Here is a 14,501-nt window from a genome sequence, read left to right as displayed (position 1 = left end):
GCTTAAAGTGTTGACTTACAGAGGTGTAGCTTAAAGTGTTGACTTACCGAGGTGTAGCTTAAAGTGTTGCCTGAAATGTCATTTTATGAATGCCCATCTACATTTGGGGTAGGTTTTTATTTTATTTGCCTCTTGGGTAAATTTAGTGGGCTCATGATGGGTGTCTTAGGTCCCAGTTGTTGTTGCTAGACAACTTTCAGTGGACACCATGAGTGTCTTTTAGAACCCTGATCAAGGCAGTGGCCTTGTGGTTAGTGTCCGCCCTGAAATCAGAAGGTTGTGAGTTCAATCCCTGGCTGAGGCATACCAAAGACCGTAAAAATGGGACCAAGTCTAGGACCAAAAGGCTCCTCAACAACTTCTACCCCCAAGCCATAAGACTGCTGAACAATTAATCAAATCGCCACGGGATAATTTACATTGACCCCCTCCGTTCCTTTTGTACACTACTGTTACTCGCTATTCATTATCTACGCATAGTCACTTTACCCCTACCTACATGTACATACAGTGGGGAGAACAAGTATTTGATACACTGCAGATTTTGCAGGTTTTCCTACTTACAATGCATGTCGAGGTCTGTAATTTATATCATAGGGTACACTTCAACTGTGAGAGACAGAATCTAAAACAAATCCAGAAAATCACATTGTATGATTTTTAAGTCATTAATTTGCATTTTATTGCATGACATAAGTATTTGATACATCAGAAAAGCAGAACTTAACATTTGGTACAGAAACCTTTGTTTGCAATTACAGAGATCATACGTTCAAAATCATACAATGTGATTTTCTGGATTTTTGTTTTAGATTCCGTCGGAGCACCCTGGAGAGACACGCTAGGAATCGAGATACATATTTTGCATCCCTGCCTTTAACGTAGTGGGCACTGCTTATCAAAAGGCGGCATCAGCACTCACCTTAAAAGCCCATTTGACACTGGTTGAGAGAAATAGTCTTTGTTTTTGGGTAGAATTATGTGAGGTTTTACGTGTTGTTTTGGATGTCCGTCTTGGTCAGTTAAGCTCGGAAAATGCCGCCCTCGTCATTCTGCCGCCATAGTGGGCGGCGTAAACCTGCCTAATAAGCGGGCCGGCCGTCCGCAACAGCATCAAGCAGCTTCATCAAATGTCAATACAAAGAGACTCAGAGAGAGAATGAGTACCTGCCATGTCCATTTTCTCATCCCTCTGTAAAGACTCTGGTAAAGGACAGAGAGGCCTGATCTACGACTCTGCAAAGACTCTGGTAAAGGACAGAGAGGCCTGATCTACGACTCTGTAAAGACTAGTAATGGACAGAAAGGCCTGATCTACGACTCTGTAAAGACTAGTAAAGGAGAGAGGCCTGATCTACAACTCTGTAAAGACTCAGGTAAAGGACAGAGAGGCCTGATCTACGACTCTGTAAAGACTAGTAATGGACAGAGATGCCTGATCTACGACTCTGTAAAGACTCTGGTAAAGTAAAGAGAGGCCTGATCTGCGACTCTGTAAAGACTAGTAATGGACAGAGATGCCTGATCTACGACTCTGTAAAGACTCTGGTAATAGACAGAGAGGCCTGTTCTACGACTCTGTAAAGACTCTGGTAATAGACAGAGAGGCCTGATCTATGACTCTGTAAAGACTAGTAATGGACAGAGAGGCCTGATCTACGACTCTGTAAAGACTCTGGTAAAGGACAGAGGCCTGATCTACGACTTTAAAGACTCTGGTAATAGACAGAGAGGCCTGTTCTACGACTCTGTAAAGACTCTGGTAATAGACAGAGAGGCCTGTTCTACGACTCTGTAAAGACTCTGGTAATAGACAGAGAGGCCTGATCTACGACTCTGTAAAGACTCTGGTAAAGGACAGAGAGGCCTGATCTACGACTCTGTAAAGACTCTGGTAAAGGACAGAGAGGCCTGATCTACGACTCTGTAAAGACTCTGGTAAAGGACAGAGAGGCCTGCTCTACAACTCTGTAATCAACAATCAATGAACCAACAGCATCACCTACCAGACTCATGAATATACATTTTGGAGTGTAGCATCAGGTAATCCAGTATGCATACTAATACAGCCCACACTCAAGGGCAATTACTCAAATGTGTTTAATTTTGGAGTATAGGCTAGACCAATTACGTACCAAAGATGTCTTCAATCAGTTATTTATTAATGTTTTTTGTAAAATGCGGTAGGCTATATATTGTAAAATGACACAATCATAATTTGAATTCAGGTTTTTTTCAGGCTTGGGCTCATCAGCATATACATATGCATTAGCTGTAATATGTCTATGCGTGTTTTGAATTAATCATCACGATTAGAAAGTACTGTACATTTTATTGTGTTAAGCTTTAAACCACCATGTTTTCACACTCAGTTTCAACCCGTCGTTGAACTTTTTAAAAACAACTATTTTGATGATAAGTGTTTTAAAGATTTAATTTGCATTGATGTCAGAATGGTTAGAGGGACAATAGAGCCCTGAGTACCAGGCCAGTTGGGTCCTACCAAAGCATGTCCAGAGTGCAAAAAAGGAGATTACCGTGGAATTTCACTGCGGTCATGACTGCTGGTGTGGTGGTAATACGGTCACCTCAAAAGCCCTAATACTCTGTTAAGACTCTGGCCAGGGACCAAGAGGCCTGATCTATGACTCTGTTAAGACTCTGGCCAGGGACCAAGAGGCCTGATCTACGACTCTGTTAAGACTCTGGCCAGGGACAGAAAGAACTGATCTACGACTCTGTTAAGACTCTGGCCAGGGACCAAGAGGCCTGATCTACGACTCTGTTAAGACTCTGGCCAGGGACCAAGAGGCCTGATCTACGACTCTGTTAAGACTCTGGCCAGGGACCAAGAGGCCTGATCTACGACTCTGTTAAGACTCTGGCCAGGGATCAAGAGGCCTGATCTACGACTCTGTTAAGACTCTGGCCAGGGACCAAGAGGCCTGATCTATGACTCTGTTAAGACTCTGGCCAGGGACCAAGAGGCCTGATCTACGACTCTGTTAAGACTCTGGCCAGGGACCAAGAGGCCTGATCTACGACTCTGTTAAGACTCTGGCCAGGGACCAAGAGGCCTGATCTACGACTCTGTTAAGACTCTGGCCAGGGACCAAGAGGCCTGATCTACGACTCTGTTAAGACTCTGGTCAGGGACAGAAAGAACTGATCTACGACTCTGTTAAGACTCTGGCCAGGGACCAAGAGGCTTGATCTACGACTCTGTTAAGACTCTGGCCAGGGACCAAGAGGCCTGATCTACGACTCTGTTAAGACTCTGGCCAGGGACCAAGAGGCCTGATCTACGACTCTGTTAAGACTCTGGCCAGGGACCAAGAGGCCTGATCTACGACTCTGTTAAGACTCTGGCCAGGGACAGAAAGAACTGATCTACGACTCTGTTAAGACTCTGGCCAGGGACCAAGAGGCTTGATCTACGACTCTGTTAAGACTCTGGCCAGGGACCAAGAGGCTTGATCTACGACTCTGTTAAGACTCTGGCCAGGGACCAAGAGGCCTGATCTACGACTCTGCTAAGACTCTGGCCGGGGACCAAGAGGCCTGATCTACGACTCTGTTAAGACTCTGGCCAGGGACCAAGAGGCCTGATCTACGACTCTGTTAAGACTCTGGCCAGGGACCAAGAGGCCTGATCTACGACTCTGTTAAGACTCTGGCCAGGGACCAAGAGGCCTGATCTACGACTCTGTTAAGACTCTGGCCAGGGACAGAAAGAACTGATCTACGACTCTGTTAAGACTCTGGCCAGGGACCAAGAGGCTTGATCTACGACTCTGTTAAGACTCTGGCCAGGGACCAAGAGGCCTGATCTACGACTCTGTTAAGACTCTGGCCAGGGACCAAGAGGCCTGATCTACGACTCTGTTAAGACTCTGGCCAGGGACCAAGAGGCCTGATCTACGACTCTGTTAAGACTCTGGCCAGGGACCAAGAGGCCTGATCTACGACTCTGTTAAGACTCTGGCCAGGGACCAAGAGGCCTGATCTACGACTCTGTTAAGACTCTGGCCAGGGACCAAGAGGCCTGATCTACGACTCTGTTAAGACTCTGGCCAGGGATCAAGAGGCCTGATCTACGACTCTGTTAAGACTCTGGCCAGGGACCAAGAGGCCTGATCTATGACTCTGTTAAGACTCTGGCCAGGGACCAAGAGGCCTGATCTACGACTCTGTTAAGACTCTGGCCAGGGACCAAGAGGCCTGATCTACGACTCTGTTAAGACTCTGGCCAGGGACCAAGAGGCCTGATCTACGACTCTGTTAAGACTCTGGCCAGGGACCAAGAGGCCTGATCTACGACTCTGTTAAGACTCTGGCCAGGGACAGAAAGAACTGATCTACGACTCTGTTAAGACTCTGGCCAGGGACCAAGAGGCCTGATCTATGACTCTGTTAAGACTCTGGCCAGGGACCAAGAGGCCTGATCTATGACTCTGTTAAGACTCTGGCCAGGGACCAAGAGGCCTGATCTACGACTCTGTTAAGACTCTGGCCAGGGACCAAGAGGCCTGATCTACGACTCTGTTAAGACTCTGGCCAGGGACAGAAAGAACTGATCTACGACTCTGTTAAGACTCTGGCCAGGGACCAAGAGGCTTGATCTACGACTCTGTTAAGACTCTGGCCAGGGACCAAGAGGCCTGATCTACGACTCTGTTAAGACTCTGGCCAGGGACCAAGAGGCCTGATCTACGACTCTGTTAAGACTCTGGCCAGGGACCAAGAGGCCTGATCTACGACTCTGTTAAGACTCTGGCCAGGGACAGAAAGAACTGATCTACGACTCTGTTAAGACTCTGGCCAGGGACCAAGAGGCTTGATCTACGACTCTGTTAAGACTCTGGCCAGGGACCAAGAGGCTTGATCTACGACTCTGTTAAGACTCTGGCCAGGGACCAAGAGGCCTGATCTACGACTCTGCTAAGACTCTGGCCGGGGACCAAGAGGCCTGATCTACGACTCTGTTAAGACTCTGGCCAGGGACCAAGAGGCCTGATCTACGACTCTGTTAAGACTCTGGCCAGGGACCAAGAGGCCTGATCTACGACTCTGTTAAGACTCTGGCCAGGGACCAAGAGGCCTGATCTACGACTCTGTTAAGACTCTGGCCAGGGACAGAAAGAACTGATCTACGACTCTGTTAAGACTCTGGCCAGGGACCAAGAGGCTTGATCTACGACTCTGTTAAGACTCTGGCCAGGGACCAAGAGGCCTGATCTACGACTCTGTTAAGACTCTGGCCAGGGACCAAGAGGCCTGATCTACGACTCTGTTAAGACTCTGGCCAGGGACCAAGAGGCCTGATCTACGACTCTGTTAAGACTCTGGCCAGGGACAGAAAGAACTGATCTACGACTCTGTTAAGACTCTGGCCAGGGACCAAGAGGCTTGATCTACGACTCTGTTAAGACTCTGGCCAGGGACCAAGAGGCTTGATCTACGACTCTGTTAAGACTCTGGCCAGGGACCAAGAGGCCTGATCTACGACTCTGTTAAGACTCTGGCCAGGGACCAAGAGGCCTGATCTATGACTCTGTTAAGACTCTGGCCAGGGACCAAGAGGCCTGATCTACGACTCTGTTAAGACTCTGGCCAGGGACCAAGAGGCCTGATCTACGACTCTGTTAAGACTCTGGCCAGGGACCAAGAGGCCTGATCTACGACTCTGTTAAGACTCTGGCCAGGGACCAAGAGGCCTGATCTACAACTCTGTTAAGACTCTGGCCAGGGACCAAGAGGCCTGATCTACGACTCTGTTAAGACTCTGGCCAGGGACCAAGAGGCCTGATCTACGACTCTGTTAAGACTCTGGCCAGGGACAGAGAGGCCTGTTTTACGACTCTGTTAAGCCTCTGGTGAGGGGAAGAGACGCCTGATCTACGACTCTGTAAACATTGGTCAGGAACAGAGAGGCTTGACCCTTAGTTCATCCCATCACACTGCCTGACTCAGGGGTCAGAGGTCAGAAGAGGTGTAGGATCTCCTCTCACAGCACATGGATGAGACCACTAAATGTCAATGGGACATTTCATGAAAAACATAATATTGTTAGATTTAGGGGTTATCAATATTATTTTGGAGAAAGAGAAGTTGAATCATAGCACAAAGAAAAGCGATGTGTGTTGCGGTCTCTGGTGGGCAGGTATGTGTTGTGGTCTCTGGTGGGCAGGTATGTGTTGTGGTCTCTGGTGGGCAGGTATGTGTTGTGGTCTCTGGTGGGCAGGTATGTGTTGTGGTCTCTGGTGGGCAGGTATGTGTTGTGGTCTCTGGTGGACAGGTATGTGTTGTGGTCTCTGGTGGGCAGGTAAGTGTTGTGGTCTCTGGTGGGCAGGTATGTGTTGTGGTCTCTGGTGGGCAGGTATGTGTTGTGGTCTCTGGTGGGCAGGTATGTGTTGTGGTCTCTGGTGGGCAGGTAAGTGTTGTGGTCTCTGGTGGGCAGGTATGTGTTGTGGTCTCTGGTGGGCAGGTATGTGTTGTGATCTCTGGTGGGCAGGTAAGTGTTGTGGTCTCTGGTGGGCAGGTATGTGTTGTGGTCTCTGGTGGGCAGGTATGTGTTGTGGTCTCTGGTGGGCAGGTAAGTGTTGTGGTCTCTGGTGGGCAGGTATGTGTTGTGGTCTCTGGTGGGCAGGTAAGTGTTGTGGTCTCTGGTGGGCAGGTATGTGTTGTGGTCTCTGGTGGGCAGGTATGTGTTGTGGTCTCTGGTGGGCAGTTAAGTGTTGTGGTCTCTGGTGGGCAGGTATGTGTTGTGGTCTCTGGTGGGCAGGTATGTGTTGTGGTCTCTGGTGGGCAGGTATGTGTTGTGGTCTCTGGTGGGCAGGTATGTGTTGTGGTCTTCCTGACGGGCCGACCCCCCAGGCGATGAGGGTAGGAAATATCACATCCGCCACGCTGACAATCAACACAGGGGTGTGTGCTTACTCCCTTCCTGTACTCGTAGTTCACACATGACTGCGTGGCCCGAGCATGACTCCAACACCATCATCAAGTTTGCTGACAATACGAAAGTGGTATGACAACGATGACACAGCCTATAGGGGGTGAGGTCAGAGAGGACAACAACCTCTCCCTTAACGTCAGCAAGACAACGGAGCTGATCGTGGACTACAGGAAACGGAGGGGCGAGCACGCCACTATCCACATTGATGTGGCTGTAGTGGAGTGGGTCAAGAGCTTGAAGTTCCTTGGTGTCCACATTACTGAGGAATTAACATGGTCCACACACACCAACACAGTTGTGAAGAGGGCACGACAGCACCTCTTCCCCCTCAGGAGACTGAAAAGATTTGGCATGGGCACTCAGATACTAAAACATTTATACAGCTGCACCATTGAAAGCATCTTGACTGGCTGCATCACTTCTTGGTACGGAAATTGCAAGGCACCCAACTGCAAGGCGCTACAGAAGGTGTTGAATACAGCCCAGTACATCACGGGGGCCGAGCTCCCTGCCATCCAGGACCTCTATACCAGGCGGTGTCAGAGGAAGCCCCCAAGCCATAGACTGTTCTCTCTGCTACCACACGGCAAGTGGTACCAGCGGGCCAAGTTACTGTCTAATATCTATCCTGTTGCCTAGTCACTTTACCCCTACCTACAGTATACTGCTGTTACTGTCTATTATCTATCCTATAACCCTACCTACAGTATACTGCTGTTACTGTCTATTATCTATCCTTTACCCTACCTACAGTATACTGCTGTTACTGTCTACTATCTATCCTTTACCCTACCTACAGTATACTGCTGTTACTGTCTATTATCTATCATGTTGCCTAGTCACTTTACCCCTACCTACAGTATACTGCTGCTACTGTCTATTATCTATCCTATAACCCTACCTACAGTATACTGCTGTTACTGTCTATTATCTATCCTTTACCCTACCTACAGTATACTGCTGTTACTGTCTACTATCTATCCTTTACCCTACCTACAGTATACTGCTGTTACTGTCTATTATCTATCCTTTACCCCTACCTACAGTATACTGCTGTTACTGTCTAATATCTATCCTGTTGCCCCTACCTACATGTATATAGCTACCTCAATTACCTCATATCCCTGCACAATGACTCAGTACTGGTACTCCCTATATATAACCATGTTATTACCTCATATCCCTGCACAATGACTCAGTACTGGTACTGCCTGTATATAACCATGTTATTACCTCATTTCCCTGCACAATGACTCAGTACTGGTACTGCCTGTATATAACCATGTTATTACCTCATATCCCTGCACAATGACTCAGTACTGGTACTTCCTGTATATAACCATGTTATTACCTGGTACTTCCTGTATATAACCATGTTATTACCTGGTACTTCCTGTATATAACCATGTTATTACCTGGTACTTCCTGTATATAACCATGTTATTACCTGGTACTTCCTGTATATAACCATGTTATTACCTGGTACTTCCTGTATATAACCATGTTATTACCTGGTACTTCCTGTATATAACCATGTTATTTTCACTCATTATTGTTATTCGTTATTCACTGTGTATTCATTCACTTCTCGTGTCACTATTTCAAATGTATATACACTTTTTGTATCTTTAACTCTGCATTGTTGGGAAGGGCCTCTGAGGAAGTGTTTCACTGTTAGTCTATGTTTGTTGCACCAGTGAGTGAGAATGCTGTACCCGCACAGAATACAGTAATATACTGTATTTTAGGAATTCTACAAACGTTGTCCTGAAACTCTACAGTAACTTAACTGGCCAATTGCTGCCAGTAATTTACTGTAATTCAGAATACAGTACCATACCACATTCCAAAGATATTTTGACCACTAGTGGGTGCATGGTCTTGTTGTTTCTCGTGTTTTAATATATTTTGAGGCATGTCTTGGAAGAGGCTATATTTGTTGCATCCTTTAGTGAGAGTCCTTGTACTAATTTAATATGTGGTGGTAGTTCCCTAACAATTAAATATAAGGGGACAGATAAGAGTGGCAGCAGGTCTCAAACCTTTAATGGCTGGGTGGCTAGCCACTTCCTTTTGATTTGTTTGGCCCTGGAGTCACAATCAAATCAAATCAAACTTTATTTGTCATACGCGCCGAATACAAGAAGTGTAGACTTTACTGTGAAATGCTTACGAGCCCTAAACCAACAGTTCAGTTCAAGAAGAAGAAAATATTTACCAAGTAGACTAAAATAAAAAGTAACACAATAAGAATAACAATAATGAGGCTATATACAGGGGGCACCGGTACAGAGTCAGTGTGCGGGGGTACAGGTTAGTAATGAGGCTATATACAGGGGGCACCGGTACAGAGTCAGTGTGCAGGGGTACAGGTTAGTAATGAGGCTATATACAGGGGGCACCGGTACCGAGTCAGTGTGCGGGGGTACAGGTTAGTAATGAGGCTATATACAGGGGGCACCGGTACAGAGTCAGTGTGCGGGGGTACAGGTTAGTAATGAGGCTATATACAGGGGGCACCGGTACCGAGTCAGTGTGCGGGGGTACAGGTTAGTAATGAGGCTATATACAGGGGGCACCGGTACAGAGTCAGTGTGCGGGGGTACAGGTTAGTAATGAGGCTATATACAGGGGGCACCGGTACAGAGTCAGTGTGCGGGGGTACAGGTTAGTAATGAGGCTATATACAGGGGGCACCGGTACAGAGTCAGTGTGCGGGGGTACAGGTTAGTAATGAGGCTATATACAGGGGGCACCGGTACAGAGTCAGTGTGCGGGGGTACAGGTTAGTAATGAGACTATATACAGGGGGCACCAGTACAGAGTCAGTGTGCGGGGGTACAGGTTAGTAATGAGGCTATATACAGGGGGCACCGGTACAGAGTCAGTGTGCGGGGGTACAGGTTAGTAATGAGGCTATATACAGGGGGCACCGGTACAGAGTCAGTGTGCGGGGGTACAGGTTAGTAATGAGGCTATATACAGGGGGCACCGGTACAGAGTCAGTGTGCGGGGGTACAGGTTAGTAATGAGGCTATATACAGGGGGCACCGGTACCGAGTCAGTGTGCGGGGGGTACAGGTTAGTTGAGTCACGGGCAGTTTGGAAGCCTTTGTTAAGGCGTAACAAGCAAGTGATATAAAACGCCGAAAATCAGTGGGTAAATTGTAATATATTATTAGAAATTCACTATTAGTAATTACTGGATTGTATTTTCAATTATAAAAAGTACTGTATTGCTGTTTTGTATTTACTGCAGCATACTGTAAATGATGGTGCATTGTGGGGCGAAATATTATTGGAGGAGAAAGAATCACTGGCTCATTAACATATTTTAAGGCGTGCCTTGTAAATGTCTATATTTGTTGCACCCGTTAGTTAGAGTCCTGTACTAATTGAAGTGATATGTGGTGGTAGTAGTTCCCTAACAATTACATATAGGGGGGACATGGGACAGGTCAGAGCTGGCAGCAGGTCTTAAACCAGGTCCATTTGATCTGTTTGCCTTTGTAATCACATCCTGTTCCTTTGATAAGTCCTCTAGAAGCATTAATATGCTGTAATATGCACACAACAACCCGGTGGGCTCTAATCGCTTGTAATTACAGTAAAATACTGTAGAAATACATTTTCTTACAGTTTAATGGCGACTTTTACTGTATTTTACTGTGTTTAATTGCCTCTGATCTATCATGTTTCCATGAATATATCAGTATTGTATCGGCACTATCATAGAGAGTCAGAGTGGAGGCTGCTGAGGGGAGGACGGCTCATAATAAACTCTGGAACGGAGCGAACGGAATGGCATCAAACTATGTGTTTGATGTATTTGATACCATTCCACTCATTTCCGCTCCAGCCCGTCCTCCACCATTAATGTGCCACCAACCTCCTGCACCACTCCCCCTCCCTCACAGCCCACACCCCTACCCCACACTCACCCTCTGATTCTTGAAGTAGAAGGGATCGATGTCATCCAGAGGTACCCCAACCTCCTGCACCACCACCCCCCCCCCCTCCCTCACAGCCCACACCCCTACCCCACACTCACCCTCTGATTCTTGAAGTAGAAGGGATCGATGTCATCCAGAGGTACCCCAACCAGTCCTGGGGGAATGTCACCAAAGATGCGTGGAAGTTGTTTTCCGGCCTCCAGGTCGGGCCTGGGCATGGGCAGCTCCACGTTGCCCAGATCCTCCTGGTAATCCTTGGCGTTCTTGGCCTGCTCCTCGGCAATCCGCTGCTCGATGGCGGCCAGGGATTCGCGAGTGAACCGGCGCAAGCCATCAGGACCCGTTGGTAACAGCATGGCTGCCATCTTTTCATCCTGATTATCCTGTACTAGAATTTACTTACAGCTGTTGATACAGGTGGAGGTGGGGAAGACAGACGCCAGAGAGGGACAGAGAGGGAGAGAGAGAGGGTCAAATCAAATCAAGGCAAATCAAATCCAATTTTATTTGTCACATACACATGGTTAGCAGATGTTAATGTGAGTGTAGCGAAATGCTTGTGCTTCTAGTGAGAGAATGGGTAAGACAGAGCCAGAGAGGGAGAGAGAGGGAGAGAGAGAGGATGAGAGAGAAGGTGAGAGAGAGAGGGTGAGAGAATGGGTAAGACAGAGCCAGAGAAGGAGAGAGATGGAGAGAGAGAGAAAGAGAGAGAGGGTGAGAGAGAGAGGAGAGAGAGAGAGAGAGAGAGAGAGAGAGGAGGTGAGAGAGAGAGAGTTAAAGAGAGAGAGAGAGAGGGAGAGAGAGAGAGAGGAGGTGAGAGAGAGAGGGTTAAAGAGAGAGAGAGAGAGGAGGTGAGAGAGAGAGGGTTAAAGAGAGAGAGAGAGGGAGAGAGAGAGAGATAGAGAGAGATAGAGAGAGAGGTGAGAGAGAGAGAGAGAGAGAGAGAGAGAGAGAGAGAGAGAGAGGGTTAGAGAGAGAGAGAGAGAGATAGAGAGAGAGAGGGTGAGAGAGAGGGTGAGAGAGAGGGTGAGAGAGCGAGAGAGGGTGAGAGAGAGGGTGAGAGAGAGAGAGAGAGAGAGAGCGAGAGAGAGAGAGAGCGAGAGAGAGAGAGCGTTAAAAAAGAGAGAGAGAGATGGATCAGAAAGTGAGTACCAGGCCACATTGAAGACACCACTATGGTATGAATGACTGTTGAGTCATCATATAACAAACCCCAGCTCCATTATGGTTTTGACTACAAAGTAGCAGGTTAGCATAATTATCGTAGCAGGTTAGCATAATTATCGTAGCAGGTTAGAATAATTATCGTAGCAGGTTAGCATAATTATCATAGCAGATTAGGAGAATTAAGTTATGGTTAGGAAAGGGTTAAGGTTAGCTAAAAAAATTATATATATATATAATTTACTTTTGACGTCAATTTGACATAAACTGTATTCTATCTAGCCATGGCCCTCCATGATGCATGGATTACATCGCCAACCCTGACCCTTGACCTCTGCTGATGCAACTGTAAAGTCCCTTGAACAATACAGATTATTGGCTGAATGTCACTGTGTTCTATGAACAACAGATCTGATGGGGCTGCATCCTGTATCTAAACTCTCAGATCTCAGGAGCTGATTTCCCAGAGGGCCATTCTGCTCTAATCCAGCCCCGACAGGCTGTATTTTAAGGCCTCTCAAAAAACTGCACATCTGACAGTTACTCTGACAACCTTCAAGTGGCCACAGTTACCGGAGAGGATATGAGCATTAAAGGGAAGAAATGATCCGCAGAAATTGCATAATTTGTTGACATTGTGTCTCCTGAACCACAGTGGATATCGGGACGGGCGAAAATAGAATTCCACCGTGACAAAAACAAAACACACAGAAGACTATGGATGTGAGATTGTTCATTTTAAAATACTACCGTACGTCTCCCGGTGTATGTAACAATATAACGGGGGGGCTTTTGTTGTCTTATTAAACTGCTTGGTAGAATAGAAAACGAATAGCAGAATAGGACTACATTATCGCTAGATAATCCTAACCAGGTGTGCATTGTTTGAATGGCCATTCCTACGTCATGGCGAGGTGGTAATCTGTAACTGTTTTGAAAGTTCTAGTTTGAGGGAGAGAGAGAGAGAGAGAGAGAGAGAGAGAGAGAGAGAAAGAGGGAGGAAGAGAGGGAGAGAGAGGAAGGGAGGAAGAGAGAGAAGAGGGAGTTCCAGTCAGTGCATACGTCTGTGTGTTGAAAGAAAGACATGTTTTTTTAGTTCTTTACCAGTGACCAGCGCTAGCTTCCTGTTACCCAACCGCCTCTGTCAAAGTAGGCCAGCCATAGTTGTCAGTCAGAGGATTATAAAGCAATGGTCACTAGCCAGCCCTGACCTGGGATGGGGATGGGTATGAGGCCTGTCACTGTCCCTCCCATGTAGGGGGAGGGGGGAACTGGTCGAATTGACATCATTATACAACTGGGATGACATCACTATAAAACTGGGATGGCATCACTATAAAACTGGAATGACATCACTATAAAACTGGGATGACATCACTATAAAACTGGGATGACATCACTATAAAACTGGGATGACATCACTATAAAACTGGGCTGACATCACTATAAAACTGGGATGACATCACTATAAAACTGGGATGACATCACTATAAAACTGGGATGACATCACTATAAAACTGGGATGACATCATTGTAAAATTGGGCTGACATCACTATAAAACTGGGATGACATCACTATAAAACTGGGATGACATCATTGTAAAACTGGGATGACATCATTATAAAACTGGGATGACATCACTATAAAACTGGGATGACATCATTATAAAACTGGGCTGACATCACTATAAAACTGGGATGACATCACTATAAAACTGGGATGACATCATTGTAAAACTGGGATGACATCATTGTAAAACTGGGATGACATCATTGTAAAACTGGGATGACATCACTGTAAAACTGGGATGACATCACTATAAAACTGGGCTGACATCACTATAAAACTGGGATGACATCACTATAAAACTGGGATGACATCACTGTAAAACTGGGATGACATCACTGTAAAACTTGGTGAAATGACACCATTAGGCCTACAATCAGAAACTGGCTGAGGTAATATCCTTGTTTCAACTGCATTTCAACCAATGCTGGGCTGGCATTGAAGTGCTCCCCCCCATTCGCCTCTATCTCAAACGAGATAAAACTGTGGTCCGAACTATTTTAAACAATAATGAAAGAGAGATCTAAACTGATTGTTGTTAGAATAACCAGGCAGCTGTGTAACCGGCTGGTCCATACATTACAGGCCAAACAGCTGCCTAAAATCAAATAGGTTTACAAACAGGATCAAAACCAAGTTATCCCTATTGAGAAGGATTGAGATGTTCCCTTCCATATCATTGGCTTAGCTGCTAGGATTCCCTATTAACAAATGGAGAGATTGTTATTTCCATAGAACTGGCTTAGATCCTAGCATTCCCTTTCCTATTGGCTTATCTCCCGGTGAGGGGATCCCCCTGTCCTGTCCTATCCTGTCCTGTCCTGAAACACATTGATCCATGATCTCTACACACCACACC

At 46.5% G+C, this 14,501-nt stretch overlaps 1 protein-coding gene across 1 annotated transcript in view; it reads right to left on the bottom strand.

Annotated features, from left to right (window-relative positions):
- Nucleotides 1-14,501, bottom strand: part of LOC110531035 (sodium channel protein type 3 subunit alpha) — a 133,209-nt gene that overhangs the window by 98,247 nt on the left and 20,461 nt on the right. The window contains exon 2 of the mRNA XM_036986589.2: nucleotides 11,010-11,316. Coding sequence (XP_036842484.1) covers nucleotides 11,010-11,276 — 267 coding nt within the window. The 5' untranslated portion in view covers nucleotides 11,277-11,316. The remainder of the gene's footprint in view (nucleotides 1-11,009; nucleotides 11,317-14,501) is intronic.

This window comes from Oncorhynchus mykiss, chromosome 8 (assembly GCF_057628025.1).
Source record: "Oncorhynchus mykiss isolate SJ-2025 chromosome 8, ASM5762802v1, whole genome shotgun sequence".
Lineage (NCBI taxonomy): Eukaryota > Metazoa > Chordata > Actinopteri > Salmoniformes > Salmonidae > Oncorhynchus > Oncorhynchus mykiss.
The sequence above is the reverse complement of the archived record's forward strand: the minus strand, read 5'-3'. Positions and strand labels throughout refer to the sequence as shown.